This window comes from Macrobrachium rosenbergii, chromosome 17, assembly GCF_040412425.1.
Source record: "Macrobrachium rosenbergii isolate ZJJX-2024 chromosome 17, ASM4041242v1, whole genome shotgun sequence".
In the NCBI taxonomy this organism is placed as follows: domain Eukaryota; kingdom Metazoa; phylum Arthropoda; class Malacostraca; order Decapoda; family Palaemonidae; genus Macrobrachium; species Macrobrachium rosenbergii.
Genome location: NC_089757.1, coordinates 28,243,265 through 28,260,764, shown reverse-complemented (window position 1 = coordinate 28,260,764; position 17,500 = coordinate 28,243,265). Strand labels below are relative to the sequence as shown.

The following is a 17,500-nucleotide window of genomic DNA, read 5'->3' as shown; positions in this document are numbered from 1 at the left end:
AAGCGAAGAGGGAACTGAGCTCGCGAAGGTGTTGCCCGAGTGTGCGTGAGCGCGCGCGCGCGTGTGTGCGTGAGTTCATGCGTTCAAAGAGAGCGTCAGACGTGTGGATCCAAGACCAGGTGTGCTGGGCCAGGTGTGAGCGGATAAGCTACACTAAACACCCACACACATATCAACCCCACCTGAACCGTCTTACTTGGAGAATGGAGGGCGGGGGAGAATTGAGGGTGGGGGCTGAAGAATGAGTGGCTGCCAAAGATGAATGGAGAAGAGAGAAAACAGTATGTGAGAATACACAAACACAAATTTTATATATATATATATATATATATATATATATATATATATATATATATATATATATATATATATACACACACACACACACACACACACACACACACACACAGTATATATATATGAGGGCGTGGCGCAAGATGGTCTTGACCTTGTGGTCTTCTCAGCAAGTCTTTTAGGATGAAGCTGTCAGCCCCTTGCCTGTCTCTATCCTGAAACCCACCATACGCGACTAACCACCGGGTCAAGGAACGCACAATTTTTATTTAAGAGCCGTTTCCGTCGTGGGATCAAGCCCTGGTCTCTCGCTGGTGAAGTAAGGTCGCTAGCCTTCCTGATCCTTGGTAATCTTGCTCAAAGTGGAGTAACTGATTGTACCTTGTGATATAACGTCAGCTTTTAGGAAGAGTGCAAAGGACACTTAAGAATGTCACTTTAAGACAACTAAGCGGAATGACTCGTTAAGTCTGTTTTGAAAAGGCATAGACCAAGATTTTGGCCAGTCTTCTATGGCGATCAGAAGTGTCGAGTGTGTATAATGATGAGAGAATCTCTCTCTCTCTCTCTCTCTCTCTCTCTCTCTCTCTCTCTCTCTCTCTCTCTCTCTCTCTCTCAGATGGATACTGCTGTTTTGAAACCTAGTCATCAAAGCATCACCTTTTAGTACATCTGCCATTGTACCATCAGATTCAGTATCATAGTAAATGGAAAAAATGAACAGGTTGTTATGCCACATCTGTCATTTAGAAATAACAAACGGCAACAGAAATGCAGAACGGAAAAAACTTACCCTTGACAGCCATTATTATCTTTTTCACGCCGGATTCTCTCTCTCTCTCTCTCTCTCTCTCTCTCTCTCATCTGTATGTATGTATGTATGTATGTATGTATGTATGTATGTATGTATGTATGTATGTATGTATGTATATATATATATATATATATATATATATATATATATATATATATATATATATATATATATATATAAAATTTTAGCCCTCAGAAGGCCACCTGTTTTATGTATGTATGTATGTATGTATGTACACACACGCATATATATATATATATATATATATATATATATATATATATATTACTTTATTCATCAGACTACTTCTATGTCGTTACAAATTCTTGGCTACTCCATGTTTAATAAATCTGCACAAAAACATAGAACCAAGAGTATATGCATGACTAAGCCAAAAAAATGTGATCGCACATGGAATGAAAGGCATTTCTCGTGTAGCAGAAACACGCACGCATACATACACACACACACACAAGCAAGACTTCAGCACCATATGACAACCAGCTTAAGTTCGTTACCACATCACCACAAACTCAAACATACAGACAGAAGAACGAATAGACAAGACAGCTGTCTTACAGTCTTCGCCAACGGCCCCGAGAACATCTGCTGCTGTACTACAGAAACAGCAACAGTGTGAAGGGCAGCACATGCAGCAACAGCAGCTGGACAAGAGGAGGAGGAAGAACTTCGGCAAAGACACACCAGCTGCACCAGAAGCGCTCCGGGGACCATGGAGGTGCGGGGGTGGAGGGGGCGGGAGATTGTGTATGTGCTAGGGAGGGATAGGAGTGTGAAGGCAGACGGCTAAATACATTCTGAAAACTCTCTCTCTCTCTCTCTCTCTCTCTCTCTCTCTCTCTCTCTCTCTCTCTCTCTCTCTCTCAGTCAAGGGTAAATGAACGAATTCTCGTCACACATGTTCATTATATTTTATAATTATCTTTAAGATTATGATGTAGCTGCAGAGGTGAGTAATTTGTGCGGGGATACAAGAGTACTTTTGCCCATCTGGAGATGGAAGAATGAAGTTAACGCAGCAAATATTTTATGAATTACACTCGGTATAACTCATCGCTACTTAATTCTTCGAATTTTTCTGTCACTGTTGAAAAGACATGCTAATTAAGTTTGTCAACAAAGTGATTCAATTTCCTCCGTGCAAAAATGACCTTAATACAATAAATACACTTGCATTTTGTCTTGCATAGAATTGAATAACTCGTTTAGTAATTTCTCAAGAAGGCTTCAAAAGTTTTTTTCATTATTTACGAATACTGAACACCAACACTTAAGGAATTCTTTGTGTGGCTGTACAGGTTGGAAATATATGTAATTTAGGCTTACTAAAATGCGTTATTTTCACGAAGTTTGATTAAATCGGTTAACAAATCAGCGGTGCAAATCATAGGTCAAAATTTCTTTAGCCTTTGGCATTTAAAGGTCAGCTGTACGAACGCAGTCGTGAACTTCAATACGTGACGTGAAACTTAATCGAATCACTTGGACAATGATGAGTTTATTTGCTAACATACTGTTTTTATTTCTTTTTAAATCTTATAATATCGTTTACATTTACTAATAAAATGTTTGGGCACTTTTGATGAATAATAATACCAACGCAGCATTATTACCATGCCTGTCAAAATGCCACATGCTTTGATCAAATATTTGGTTTGTTAAATGATGCAATTCTTGTGGGTCTAGGTCTCTAGGACTTCACCGAAACGCATTACACTTCTAGTCCACAATCCATACCAAACCACGTCATTGGCTCAGAGAATGCATCCATGTCGTTGCTTTCACGTAAAGCTATGTCGTTATTCACAATGATGTTTGTAAGCACGTTCGTGCAAGCGTGACATATGGTTTGAATCATCATTATGCAACTGTTGCCTCATTCTGACAAATGGTCAGACCGCATTCCTTGTTTGCTGCACATCATGGCAGTTCTGGAATCGCTATAGAAACCTTAAATGTGTCTTTTTATCAAATGTTTTCCATTCATTATTCAGATAGTAAGACTGCCTTGATACAATATTGAGTGTTTAATTTAAAGATCCATTTCCATGACAGTCTAGGTGTCTAAAATACGGAGTTTAATGAGTCTAAGATATTAGAAACCGAAAACTTGATTTAGATTAGAGGCTGTGAATCAAGTTACAATTTATTATTATAGGCTGTGAATTAGGTGGCAATTTATTTTTAAGTGTACGTCAGTTAAAGAACAAAATCTACACTACAGTAGTAGCATGTAAAATTAAGTTTTAACGTATTATTCAGCCATATAGGCACGATTTTTTCTTTACGCGTTAATGGTAAAAGAATGTTTTGAGAGAATGTAACAGGAATGTACGGAACCACTGCGGATCGTCTTGCAGAATTCATTTAAAAACCTCACAGTGTATGTAACCCAGTGCTCTGTTTTTCGTTAAATGTTTACGGTTTTAACCAGTGTTCTTGTCATGTCACGATTAACAACGATATGTGTCAGTTAAGTGAGCGATTTATTTAGTTTATGAGGAAGAATTACTATATTGGCACTAGGCTTATAAGCAAGTTAGGCCACGTGTAGGCTTAGGCTATGGAGCATGATGTCCTGCCCCTTCTCCACAAGGTTAGTCCTTACGTCACACTCCATATTTCTGTACATCTCGTGTTTTTAAAGTATGAATAGGCTAGCTGTGCATATTAAAAACACTTTTAGTGGCAGGCTAAAGAGAAAGAGGTCCCTCCTCGTGTTAGCTAGCGTACATAACCAGTGTAACTAGGTACCTAGGTTTTGAATACAAGGTTAGTCTTGGCTGAGCACACTATAGGCTAAAGAATGTAAAAAAGGCTCACTATGATCTAAAAAAAATATAAAAAACTAAAAATGTAAAAGAGTAAATTTAAAAAGCTTCCTGTGACATAGTAGGTTTAACTATTAACCACTCCGGATGTAGTCTAAGCTCGTTTGAATGCAATTTAGTGATCAAGTTGGTTACCAATGGAACGCAGCCTAACTAGCCTATGCAGAATACTATAGCAAAACATTGCATGGTTGACTGTTACTTAACCTAGCCGTAACAAAGCGGCCCAGTCAGAATTTGCTCTGTACTGAACTCGGCAATAGGCCTATGTTGTTGCCCTAAGTACTAGGTTTCTGCAGAGGGGCAAAGAACTTATCATAATTAAATTTCTGACAGGGCTGTTTTGTAATAATGCAAGGACCCAAACACACTGGTAAAAGTATAGCTGAGTTGCTTCAAAAAAATCAACTCCCCGTCACACCTACTTAAAGAAAAAAAAAATCGAAGATTTATTTCGAGGTAGAACCGAGTACCTATTTCAACAGGGATACTTCCTAACCTAACCTAACCTAACCTTTACTTGGGGTGCCATTCCTTGACCTTGCCGGGGGAAGGAGGGTGCTTTTGTCTCCCCACCCTGGAACCCCTTAACCCCCAAAACATGACGTACATAGCAAAACGACCAAAACGACGTGTACACAAGTATTCAGCAATACTAACCCTGCCTTTCCTAGCTAACCCATTTCAGGTTAATGAATACTGTAGGCTATAGGTTTTGCATTAGGGCGTCTGAATTCAAGTCACTGTAGTTTCTAGTCATAAAGGAGACATAGTACATATATACTTGTAATTGACAGCAAAGGCATCTGTAAGGTTATGTCATATCACTATGAGTTTAAACATTAACCTCCCAGCAGCAGTTCCATGAACTGCTGTGTACAGAAAGTGGCCTTCCATTCATAGGGTTAAGTTAACAACAAGCATACATTGTGTATGCCATACATAGGTTTGTAGATAGATATTGTGCAATATATAAATTCACCACTAAACTTCCTCCTGATAAAAGAGGTAGCCAAGAAAAATAAAACAGTAGCTACAGCTGTGTTCTTTTAAGTGCAAATTCAAGGATGAATTATCCAGCATTATATACACTCCAGACACTCACCCGCTTGTTTTATTTTGCTCCTGTACAGATTTTTCCTACATCCTATGACCCTTCTATAGTAATACCTTTCTACCCTACCTAACAAACATTTTCACTCCTTTGCTACTTCCTTCCCAAAACTGACAAGGTAGTTTTCCTCAAACTATTGTTCCATTTTCCTACATAATAAAATGTATCAAAACAGTTTTATCCACAAATTCACCTATCAGAGTGTGATACCAGATAACGCGTAATCAATCCATCCCTTACCTCTACCCTTTATACCATATCCTTTCTTTTCCCATCCTTCTCACTGTACATCATTGCACAAGCAATGCATCTCAGTAATTTCCACACAATCCAATTTTGGCTTTCAAAAACACGAGTCTCACCTTTCATACCTTTTACAGAGATATTGCTTTCTGTCTTTCTTGACATATTTTGTAACCCATCTATTACCCATTTCATTTACCCTCGAATATCTTAAGGATGAATGAACAACTGCCATTTTCCACCAGCCAAATTGATACTCATTACATTTTCACGGATTTCGTGTAATTTCCTCGAATAGCTAAAATCCAAATGACTAAATCTTTACAAAGGTGTGCGAAGAGAACTATATGAAAGACAAACGAATGGCCTCATTGTGACTGGGCCTCAAGGCTCGCCCTCCCCAGTGTACTGAAGGCTAAGTAAAACAGCTGGGGAAGGGCAGAAAGCTCCCCTGGGGATCTTACTCATACAAAGGCACACTCCTAGAATTAAGATGCCATATGCTACTTCTCTCCTCCCCCCAGATGTACAAGCAACACCAAAATAAGTTCCTCCCGCGTCCTGAGGGAGTTATGAGAAGGGGTTAGGGGGATTACCCGTTATAGGTCTATTTGTTTTACCAGGATTCGTGCGGTAGTAAAGTTTGTTTTTTTTGTGAGGATTTTTATCTTTGAGTTTAGGTCTAATCTTTGTTGAGTTAATATTGCCTTTATGATAAGCCTTGACTCAGGTTGGTTCTTTAGAGGTATAATGGCGGCATCTTGCCGTCCTACTTTGCAACTAACAGTTAGTATACATACTAATTTATAATTTATATATATGTATATATATATGTATGTATGTATTTTGGCCCTCAATTTAACCTACATATGTACATATCTATGTGACACTGCCTTACCGAACATGTGTGACCAAAATTTGGCAGCAGTTAAAAGAAGACATAGCCACTTGGAGAGTTCGGCGGTAACAGCTATTTGTTTCAGTTTGCGTTGGTCTAGCTTTTCCCCAGAAAAAGTAATAAATTCTTTGTTGGGGCCTTTGTTTTGCGGATAAAAGGATATGTGAAGCTGAATGCAGTTTGCCATTAATGCTTGGTCCGAATCGGTTAACACAGCATCAAGACGCTAACTACTGTAATATGTTAACAGTGCATGCTGTTTGACACATTATTATAAAAACAAAAAGTAAGCTGTATCCACAAACGTTCCCGTCGAAGGAAGACCATCCCTTTTTCTACGAATGGGGAGGAGGTGGCGTGGCATCTCCTAAGAATAGGCGTAGGCCTCTCAGAATGGGCGCGGTGACATGAACGAAGTGTCGAGGGTTGTAGGGTCTCTCTCTTAGAGTTATTGCTAAATGTCAAAGAATTACTAAACAGAGCAATGCATGTATAGTTATTTATGTTTTGTAATCGGTTATATACACTTGGCATAAGCCTCAATAAACATTATTATTGTCTGAGAGAGAGAGAGAGAGAGAGAGAGAGAGAGAGAGAGAGAGAGAGAGAGAGAGAGAGAGAGAGAGAGAGTCTGGTGACAGGCTTAAAGTATGAGTGCAGGTGTTGATGTTGGTAGGAGGGAGATGTTGGGGGGGGGGGTGCGGTTTACTTAGGTAGAGAGGGTTGGGGAAGTATACAGGGACTCTGCCGTTGCTGCTGCCGTGGGTGTAATGCGACCACGTGCAGTAGGGCCCAAAAGTGTTACGGAGGAGAGCGTGTGTGCCTTCTGAATTTGAAAAAGCCCCATCAGAGCGCCGGGTGTTGAGTGAGAGATCTACAAATGGCAGTTGGTTGACGGGAGCTTTCGAACTACCGCTCCTTCTGTTGCCGCCGTCAGCAGATGTTCCAAGGTCATGCTATGCGGGTGGTTGCGCGCGCGTGCCCGTCGGTTGTCTCAGTCATGAGCAGTATGCTGTCTGAGTAATTGAATTGCGGAGATGAGTCGGTGAGGGCTTTGATTTACTTTTTGCACATCTCGTTATTAGTCCTATATATATATATATATATATATATATATATATATATATACATACATACATATATATATATATATATATATATATATATATATATATATATATATATATATATATATATATATATATATTACGCGTGTATGAATGTATGTATATTCACACGCAAATACTGTATACTTCGTACTGGATTTCAACGTGGCGCCACGCACGCCCATTTAAGAATTAACATATGGTTCTCTCAGCGAAATGTCAATACGCAATGTGCGGTTAACCGATTAGCTGCTATTTAACCTTTTCCTGCTGTACAGCGCAGGTGTTACATTACCCCACAAAGTGCGGGTATCCGATGTCAGCGGGTAAACTGACGCGAACACCACCATCGATACGTGAGGCGATGGAAGTGATATTGGTTGGTTGGGTGCGCGCAGGAGAGAGAGAGAGAGAGAGAGAGAGAGAGATAGAGAGAGATAGAGAGAGAGAGAGAGAATTTTCAATTTACGAAAATTTGGCTCTAAAGCCAAGGACTGCGGTACTTTTCATTCATTCAGCGTTTAAGACAGTGACGAGAGAGAGAGAGAGAGAGAGAGAGAGAGAGAGAGAGAGAGAGAGAGAATTTTTCAATTTATGAAAATTGACTCTAAAGCCAAGGGCCGGTACTTTTCATCCATTCAGCGTTTAAGAGAGAGAGAGAGATTCTCAGTTTATGAAAATTCGGCTCCAAAGCCAAGGACTGCGGTACTTTTCATCCATTCAGCGTTTAAGAGAGAGAGAGAGAGAATTTTTCAGTTTGTGAAAATTTTACTCTAAAGCCAAGGACCGGTACTTTTCATCCATTCACCGTTTAAGAGAGAGAGAGAGAGAGAGAGAGAGAGAGAGAGAGAGAGAGAACCCTTTATTTTATTCTTGAAAGTCAGGCTCCACCCCCATCTTTTCCCTCTAGTAGATTTTCTGTGTGCTATAATATACTTCCATCTGAAACAGATGTAGCTCACACGAGTCTATATGCTGTACTCGAAGAAATACTGTACAAAACTGTTACTGAATGAACATACTCTACATTCTAGGGTAATTAGGCTATCTGGCTTCAGTCTAGATTTCAGCTCATTCATGCTGACAGACTAGAATGCGACCTTCAAGAGGAGCGTATGTCATCACCCATGTTTGTAAAGTCACTATAACATCCCACTTGTTTATCATTTCTCTGTATGTTAGCTTGTAAACATCTAGATTTAATAAGTCAGGCTCTTGAGCAGCTCCAGAAGTTTTGGCAACCAAGGAGCCCACACGCAACAGTCTGAGGGTGAAAGGTAAACTCCTTTCTTGTGCATCAAAACAACTTAATTGTATTTCGCAGGAAAAAGATAGGCATCAGGAAAATCTGTGTATCTAAGAAAAATGGGACGCAGCATATTCCAGCTTGTTAGTCATAGGCCAATAATGCTGCTCTTTCGTAAACATGAAGTGGAATGGTTTTCAATCCGGAAACAAGAACCAAGCAGGAAGCATAGTACCATGTTTTGATTCTCTCTCTCTCTCTCTGACCCAACCCAAGCTCTCTGTAATCGCAGTCAGATTTCCAAAGTCCATCGACACTTACCAACGGATGTGAACTAGACAGGAAAATGATCAGCATAGATGTCCTCATAGTGTATATTGCCTCACGCGGTGCACTTTAGGCATTACTTAGTTACTTGCAAAGTCCGTTCGGCTCCTATATAGCTGCAACCCCTTTCATTCCTACTACTGTACCCCCGTTCATATTCTCTGTTCTTCCATCTCACTTTCCATCCTCTCTCAACAACTTTTCATAGTACAACTGGGAGGTTTTCCACATGTTACACCTTTAAAAACTTTCAAATTCTCTTTCATCGCTGAATTATGACCTCATAAGTCCCAGCGCTTGGCTTTTTACCTAAATTTTATATTTCATTCCATTCCTTTGGCACAAACGAACCGCCTTACATAGAATTATGTTTTGTCAATTTATCCTTACATAGATATATGTTTTGACAATTTATTATGACTAGGTTCGTGTTGTAAGTGACTGCATTTCAAGTATGTCTGTCACTTCTATCATAAGATTGATAGTGTCAGTTTATATGATGTTTTATCAAAAACAATACCTGAAGCCATACTGTTATTTTTTAGTTTATGACGCTTTAGCGTTATAAACTAAAAATTAACAGTATGTTTTAGTTGTTTAAATGTTACAGAAGAGTTCCACAAAATTAAGCTATTATGATTACATTGAGCTCGTTTTGTAACAGCATAGAGACACTGGCTCACTGATTAACCAACAGTTATTTAAAAAAAAAATAACTTGCTCTTTGAATGGTGCATTGCCATTAGTCCGAAATTCTTATTTACCTTTCACCTACTTCGGAGAAAAAGTCTAGAATCTCCAGTGCTGTAATGGGTGACGTTGTAATTAATATGGAGTAAGCCTACAATACAATTTTTAACATGGGGTGAATGTCCATTGGGAAAAGAGGATAGTAAAGGAAAAAGGTTGTAGGTGAAAGTAAGAAATAATAAAAAGAACTAAAAATACTGCATCGAAATACATGGACAGCGCTAGAGCTATGTGGGGTGGACCCAGCAGAAAGTTCCGTGATCTGAAGTTCCTTTCTCCATTACACGCTTCTTTACTTGATTATCGTTTCAGAAAAAAAGAAAAGGAAAGAAAAAAAAAACACTCGCACGTAATTGGGCCATTCAAAACTGTTAGGGTGAGAGGCGACGTCCGTGTTTGGGTTTTGGGGAAGACGGCGACGCCAACATCTCGGGAAAGAGAGCACAGGTGTGCAAACACCTGTGTTTGATTAATTTTCAACACCTCCGTCGAATGCCGGGCGGATGGAGTTAGTTGCCTAAAGCACACACAAACACCCCCACACACACACAATGTGTATATAATATATATATATATATATATATATATATATATATATATATATATATATATATATATATATATATATATATATATATATATATTCTCGTGTGTGTGTGAGCAGTTTTACTTCGCGTTTGTTAGACGCGAATGGCCTCGAACGTTCAGTCAATCTTGTATAATTAACAAGGTAAAAAAAAAATTTCTAATCTGACTAGAAATTTCTCCTTGTTGTAGGTAGTGGAGTGGTAAGCAAATAACATAATCCATCGATTAGTGCTGAAGCAGAGCTGCATTGAACGAGGCCTCATGCCTTCGTTTTGCTAATTTTCTATTAACTGCACGTGCGAGTGTGTCCTCATGTACGTGTCTGCCTGTCTGTCTGTCTGTCACAGGTGGTACAGGTGAAACTTCTCTAAAAGCAGAGACATTTAGATAAGACACTATCCCGAGGATTATCCTCGCTCTTTACCACCTGGCCCCACTTGCCAGCAGTGGAACGAGTAACACCTGAGTCGCATTGCCCTTTTTATATCTTGTTTTTTTTTTTGTGGAAGAGAAGAAGAAGAAGAAGAAGAAGAAGAAGAAGAAGAGAGAGAGAGAGAGAGAGAGAGAGAGAGAGAGAGAAATGGTAGAGTTTGTCTGATTAAAAATTAATTTTTTTGGCAGCTGCATTTCTTATTTGATGTTTGCGTTTGGATACATTTGTTTGGTGGTTTTTTTAATATTTCCTTTTGCCCTTATTTATATATTATATGTAGGGCATTCTGTTTGGTGGAAGCTTCTTTGTTTAGCGTGTCTCACAGGGTGTGAGTTCAAGTACTATATTTTATACTAATTTTTTTGCAGATGAAATCATTACGCATGGTGAAAAGTGTAATGCTATCCTTGTAGAGTTTCACACATTGTCAGTATAGTGCATCAGATTAAGCAACAAATTAGCAAATCATTCATCCACGCCTGTCATATCAATAAACCGACGTATAAACCGGTCGTCCCGCGAACCTTGCTTCTTTTCGCTACTGCTGAAGTTATTTTACTCTATATTAATAATGACGATGATGACAATAAGGCAGTGATAACTATAGAACTCTCCATCACAGGCTAGGAGGTCGGATAAGTGCAGGGATATGAGCGTGGTAGGGTGATGGGATGGGGGGAGGGTTTGTTGCTGAGCGTTGGTAGGTCTCTCACACGTGCTTTGGACCGAAGGCTACAGATTATACCAACTGCTGAGGAGGTATTTTGCCATCATGAGTGTGAGTAAGGAAAGCGTGAGTAAGAAAGAGAAGAGGAGGGATATATATATGTATGTGTATGTATGTATGTATGTATGTATGTATGTATGTATGTATATATATATATATATATAATATATATTTATAATATAAATATATATGAATATATATATAGTATATAAATATTTATATATATATTTTATTATATATAGTGTATAAATATTTATATATATTTATAATTTATATGTATACACTTTGGTAAAGTTCTAATTCCCTTCTCTTCTCGCCCTGCATCAGATGAATGTGGCAAAACATTTCTGACAGTTTAGTGCACCTGCAACGCAATTCGCTATAAATATATAAACTTTTGACAGTTACGTGCACCTGCAATGCAATCCCAATAAATATATAATTTCAGGGTTAGTTTTATTTCTTATATTGTGCAGGCAAGATGTACACTTTTAACGAGACTGTCAGCGTATTTTGTAAGTTTCACGATGCAGGTGTTACAAACTGCAATAGAAACAAACTAAAATAGAAATGGGCAGTAATGTAAACGTATTATGTATAGAAATTCAGGAATTTGATAAATCATATGACCGAACTAAAACGTACTCGAACAAAAGCACACTTCCACTACCCGTTGATCATCCTTTATATATATATATATATATATATATATATATATATATATATATATATATATATATATATATATAGTTATAGTTATATAGTGGCAAAAGTCTTCTAGTTTTACAGTTAAATTGAGAAAGTAATTATATACTTATAACATGTAGGATAGGCTCCTTTGTCAGCTTATTGGACACATTTTCCTACATATAAGAAATATATAATTTAGTTTAATGCTAATCACTGTTGGACATTTCATGATGATGTGGGAAATATATGTAAAATGCGCAAAATCAAGGAAAAACATGACAAAGTTTGCGAATTTAACCTTGAACAAATCTTGTAATAGTGATTTCATAACCTCAGTACGTGGCAAATTGCAATTACGCTGCTAGTGTCAGTAACTTTTGCTAAAAATAACCTCCCCTGAACTGATTTAATTAAAATCTTATTCCAGTCTACAAGGAAAGAATTTGAACATTTTATAAAATTTTACCAGGTTTGAAAACAGCAGGGAATTGTAGGGAATGAAATAACGTTCTTACCGGTGTCTGCAGCGTGTTGGGAGTTGAAAGGACGCCCAGAGGTTGTCTGTTTGGGTTAAGGGTGGGCATAGGTGGCAAGTTCGGGTGTGGCGTGGGTGGCAGAAGACCGTGGGCTGACATTGGAGACATGGGCGGCGTTAGGAGTCTGGCCGTAGGCTCATCTTTGAGACCAGGGTGGTCCTCGAGGGCGTGCTGCAAGTCACAGATGTAGTCGATGACGTGCTGGATGAGTTCCAGTCTGGTTACTTTCCTGTTCCTTGGGATGTGAGGGACGATCTCCCGTAGTTTGTCCAAGTAGAGGCGCATCTCGGCCTCCACTTCTCCGCTGGGAGGGTGTCTGTGGGAACGGCGCCCTCTCTCATTCACACCCATTCCTCCTCCTCCAACTCCAACTCCTCCTCCACCACCTGCAACAGCAGGTGACAAGTCGTCGTGCGTGGGCCTCATCATGTTGTAGTTTGACGGCAATTCAAGTGGGACTTGAAAACTCAACGTTAAGTTCGACTCTTGTACGGTATAAGTGAAGACTCGAAGTTCAAAGCTGGTTCTGAGTTATATATTTTCAGTATCTTTCAGCAAGAAAACAACCATTAAGTCACTGGAGTAAGAAAGAACACCGGTATTGTGCAAGCGTTCAAAGAAATGTTTGAAAACAATCGGCGAAAAGTTCGCAGAGTTCACTACAGCATCACTGGGATTTGTAGGCGTTCAGCGCTTCACGAGAGAGTACCGCGTCTGGCCAGTCCGATGTCTTCCTCACTACTACTGATACGAGGGGTTGTTATCACTATTTTACGTGAGTGGGGAAAGGGGGTTGGGCGGAGGGACTCCTCGGTTGCACGTGGCAAATTAAAGCCCAGTTGGGACACGTATGTTGGTCTCCTTCGCGAGCTCCTTGTATTATGACAATCCGAAACACATGACAACTGGGTGCTCACAGATGCTGAACAGACCTTTCCCAAAATGTTACGAACATCTGGAAAGTCTCTCTGAAAGCGTTTCGAATTGTTACAGGATGCGTCAGTCCAGTTGAGGCTACAGTACGCCCATGACATTTCAGTGTTGTTTTTTTGAGTTAGGTCCTTTTTTTATCATTGAGATGAACGTATTGTGTTTACAGCAAATAATTCGAGTACATATGAAAACTGACGCATCAAATCGGTAATTATTTGTCGTAAGGAAGCGTGCGTCAGGGATTGCGCTTTTCTACCAATCGGAGCCCCGTTTCCCACGCACGTCACCAAAGGGGGAGGCTCCCGAATCGCACCATTGGCAGAGGAGGTAACATGCCTCGTAGGCAGATGTGTGTACCAGCTGTCGCACACGTGGTATGCTATCCTCGGAGCGCTCTTAGCTTGCTTAAGATGCCGGCTTGCATTTTAAAAACCTCTAACAAATGTTCCATGAATGATTTTTAAATGCAGCTGCTGCTACTGCTTCTGCTTCTGCTGTTAGCTGGCCGGAGTTCCGGCTAAAGTCTTTAAAGGGAAGAAGAAGAGGAGGAGGAAGAACGTATGTTGTTTTTAATTAATAATGTTAAATGACGCGTTTTTTCTCATCGTCTGTCTGTCAGATGTTCACTTCCCTATCCATAGCAATATTTATTGGGTACCTAATACTGATCTTCGAAGGTTATTGATTTCAATAAAAGGTAAACGTTATTTTATTGGCGCTCTCGGGTAAGTGAAAAATCTTAAAGGCTTCATTTAGCCAAACCATTTGCATTATGATTTGGAAAAATGACTGCAAACATAAATCGTGATTTTAGGGCATTTCAGACGGCCACATATGGGTCATAGTAAAAATCTGTGTGAGTGGTGATATCTTAGAGGTTTCCTTTTCTTTGGATTATTTAAAATTACAATGACATTTACAGTGATTTTGCAGTACAATTACTGCACTATTATTATTATTATTATTATTATTATTATTATTATTATTATTATTATTATTATTATTATTATTGTGTAGAGCTCGCAATGCCGAGAGCAAGAGTTATTTTGTATATGGCCCACAATAATATATCAGTGGTAGAATGTGAGACTTTATAAAAATGTATAAAAATCTTTCGAACCCTATCCTGAAGATGAACCCAGGATAGGGTTCGAAAACTTTTTTATATATTTTTACAAAGTCTCACATTCTACCATTGATATATTATTGTGGACCTTACACAAAGTTATTATTATTATTATTATTATTATTATTATTATTATTATTATTATTATTATTATTATTATTATTATATTTTCTTTCTTACAGGCCTCCTCAGCATAACAGTGAGTACAAAAACGAGTTAATGAGTCAGAACGGAAAGAGTTAATTAATAATTGTAACATAAACGATTCAGAACTTAAATCCGGGAAGCATATTTACATTAATTTTTAATCAGGTATTGAAAACAGAATGTAACTTTTTGATTCAAACTGGTTGCTTTTTTTTCGTTTTGTACTAAAGAATTTAAGGTAATACCATGAGCGATTTAGACCTTAAATCCATGAAGCATATATTTACATTAATTTTAAATCAGGTATTGAAAACAGAATGTAACTTTCTGATTTAAACTGGTTGCTTTTTTTTCTTTTTGTATCAAAGAATTTAAGGTAAATTGGCTTTTATGATAAATTTTAAGTTAGGTTAGGTTGGGTTGCTCATTTTTTTAGATGCAAAAGTTTTCATCACTATCTCCGTGTGTAGGTAGAGATTTCAAGGCGGAGATTATGCATTCTTGCCATAGTTTTTTTTTCTGTGTTAAGTAAATCAGGTTTGTATGATTCGAGAATATAATAAAACAAATCACGTTTGTATGATTCGAGAATATAATAAAACAAATCAGGTTTGTATGATTCGAAAATATATAATAAAGCAAATCACGTTTGTGTGATTCGAGGATGTATTTTTACAGTAATTTTAGAATTTACTTTTATTGAAAATAAGTATGGGTAACTTACTATTCGGAACTAATCATTCTCCCGTCTCAAAGTTCTGGCTCATTAAATCCACTAGATTTACAATATAAGAACTTCATGCAAGATAATAGGTGCATCGTTCAACAAGGTATGTCCCTTCTATTTTTATATTTATATTCTGAAATGAATTTGTGTATTTATTTGTCTAAGGATATGAAAAGTTATCGAACAACAACACTGCCTTTGTTTGCTGGGTGATTGATTGATTGATTGAGTGTCAGGGCTGGTTGACTTGTTTAGTGTTTCGTCGTTGCTGTTTAACGAAGGTTGAACTTTTCGTTCAGTGCCCACGGCACCGGGGATATCGGATGACCTTGAAAATATTTATAAAATCGAAGTATATTTGAAGGTTAAATGAATGTTGTTGAGGCTCCACCATTCAATTCGTGAGTGGTGCGGTTCTATCGCTTCTCTTACGTTGCGAGAAAATTGGCTTCGGGCAGTCATGTGAGGTAGGCTGTTGAAAGTTACGAAAAAGATAGAATTTCTTGCCATCTTTTTCTCTAATGGCTTTCGTCTAATTCAAGAAAGATGGGAAATGTCTTATTGATTTGAAGGCTTTCATGAAGAATGTTAGTCAAAAGTGCACGCTGTCTGACATCATTTTGACTTGTCGCAGCCAAACCGTATCAAATAGCCAGTACTTTTTCTACAATAGATTGGTGGAAAAATAGAAGGGACTTGAAAATTTTCACCAGTATTGATAAAGCAATTACGGACTGGGCGAAGTTTGGCTGAAAGATGCTAAACGATGCCTGAAAACTTCGTTTGTTTGGAATCTCCTTCATGCAACGAAGTCGATATGGTGTTGAAATCCTGCGACACTTTCCACCAGTGGGTGCATAAAACACTGAACGCATAGGGGGTTCAAGACTGCTTGAAATGATGAAAATATGAACATTTTTGAAATGGTAAAAGATTTCGAAAAAGCAACCTTGGATTTCTTCACGACAATCTTCTGTTTTAACCAGCAGTAGGACGGGGGATATTTCTTCAATCCGTATTTTATAACAGTAAGTATTTTCTTGTATAGTAGTTTTCATGATTATGTGAAATATGATATATATGAAATATTTGACCATAGAAAGTGTAACGTAGGCCCTTGAAATCAAGATTTGTTCATGCCAAGTATTTGAAATAGTGCGAAAACGTTTCTGGGTGTGTGGTGGTTGTGCAGTGCTGGTATGTGTGAGGGCGTATATTTCTTGCCATGTATTCAGCATGACTGGTTCAAATTTTTATGTATACGTGCATGAGGGCTTTTTGGAATTAGGGCAAGTTCTGTAAAGGCTGATTCACATCATACCGTCTCGTCACCGTCCCATCAGCCTTGCCTTGTATTCACACTATCCATCACGATCTCGTTCAGCGACTCACAGATTTAGCGTTAAGAAACTTGCATAAGCACCGTGCGTCACGTCAAAGTATTCTTTCAAAAGAAAAAACGTGCGGTGACGGTGGATATAATGTGATGATGACCGTGACGTGATTCCATTTGATTACATGTAAGAAAAACTCACGTACTTTGACGTGACGTGATATGTCGGTGACGTGATGTTATAATGTGAATCAGCCTTTTAAAATGTCTAGTCTAGATCACAACCATTCTGGTGAACGTCAGGAATCGCACGTGCATGACTGAAAGAAAAGGTAGGAAATTTTATATAAACTTCACAGCAACGCATATGTGTGGTAACAAGGATTGAAATCGTGAGAAACGTGGGCGATTCGCAGGAGATGCTATTAAAAGGTTATTGGAGGTGAAAAAGAGCAAAGTGTTATGAGGTGGTTTGGTCACGTGTAGGGATGGGAAGAAGGTAGTTTTGTGAAGAGTATGCACAGTATGGGAGTGTTTTCTTTTTCTTACAAAGAAACGAGAAGAGTGTAAACTTAATGGTTTTACATGAGGGGCCATAAATTACGGGCATTGGTGC

General features: G+C 38.5%; 2 protein-coding genes across 2 annotated transcripts in view; one reads left to right on the top strand and one right to left on the bottom strand.

Moving 5' to 3' along the window:
- Positions 1–13,361, bottom strand: part of LOC136847816 (DNA-binding protein inhibitor ID-4-like) — a 24,849-nt gene extending 11,488 nt beyond the window's left edge. Inside the window, exon 1 of the mRNA XM_067119746.1 lies at positions 12,598–13,361. Within this exon, the coding sequence (XP_066975847.1) occupies positions 12,598–13,047 (450 nt within the window). The 5' untranslated portion in view covers positions 13,048–13,361. The remainder of the gene's footprint in view (positions 1–12,597) is intronic.
- LOC136847818 (uncharacterized) overlaps positions 1–17,500 on the top strand; it is a 162,514-nt gene that overhangs the window by 27,232 nt on the left and 117,782 nt on the right. Inside the window, exon 2 of the mRNA XM_067119747.1 lies at positions 14,860–14,876. Coding sequence (XP_066975848.1) covers positions 14,860–14,876 — 17 coding nt within the window. The remainder of the gene's footprint in view (positions 1–14,859; positions 14,877–17,500) is intronic.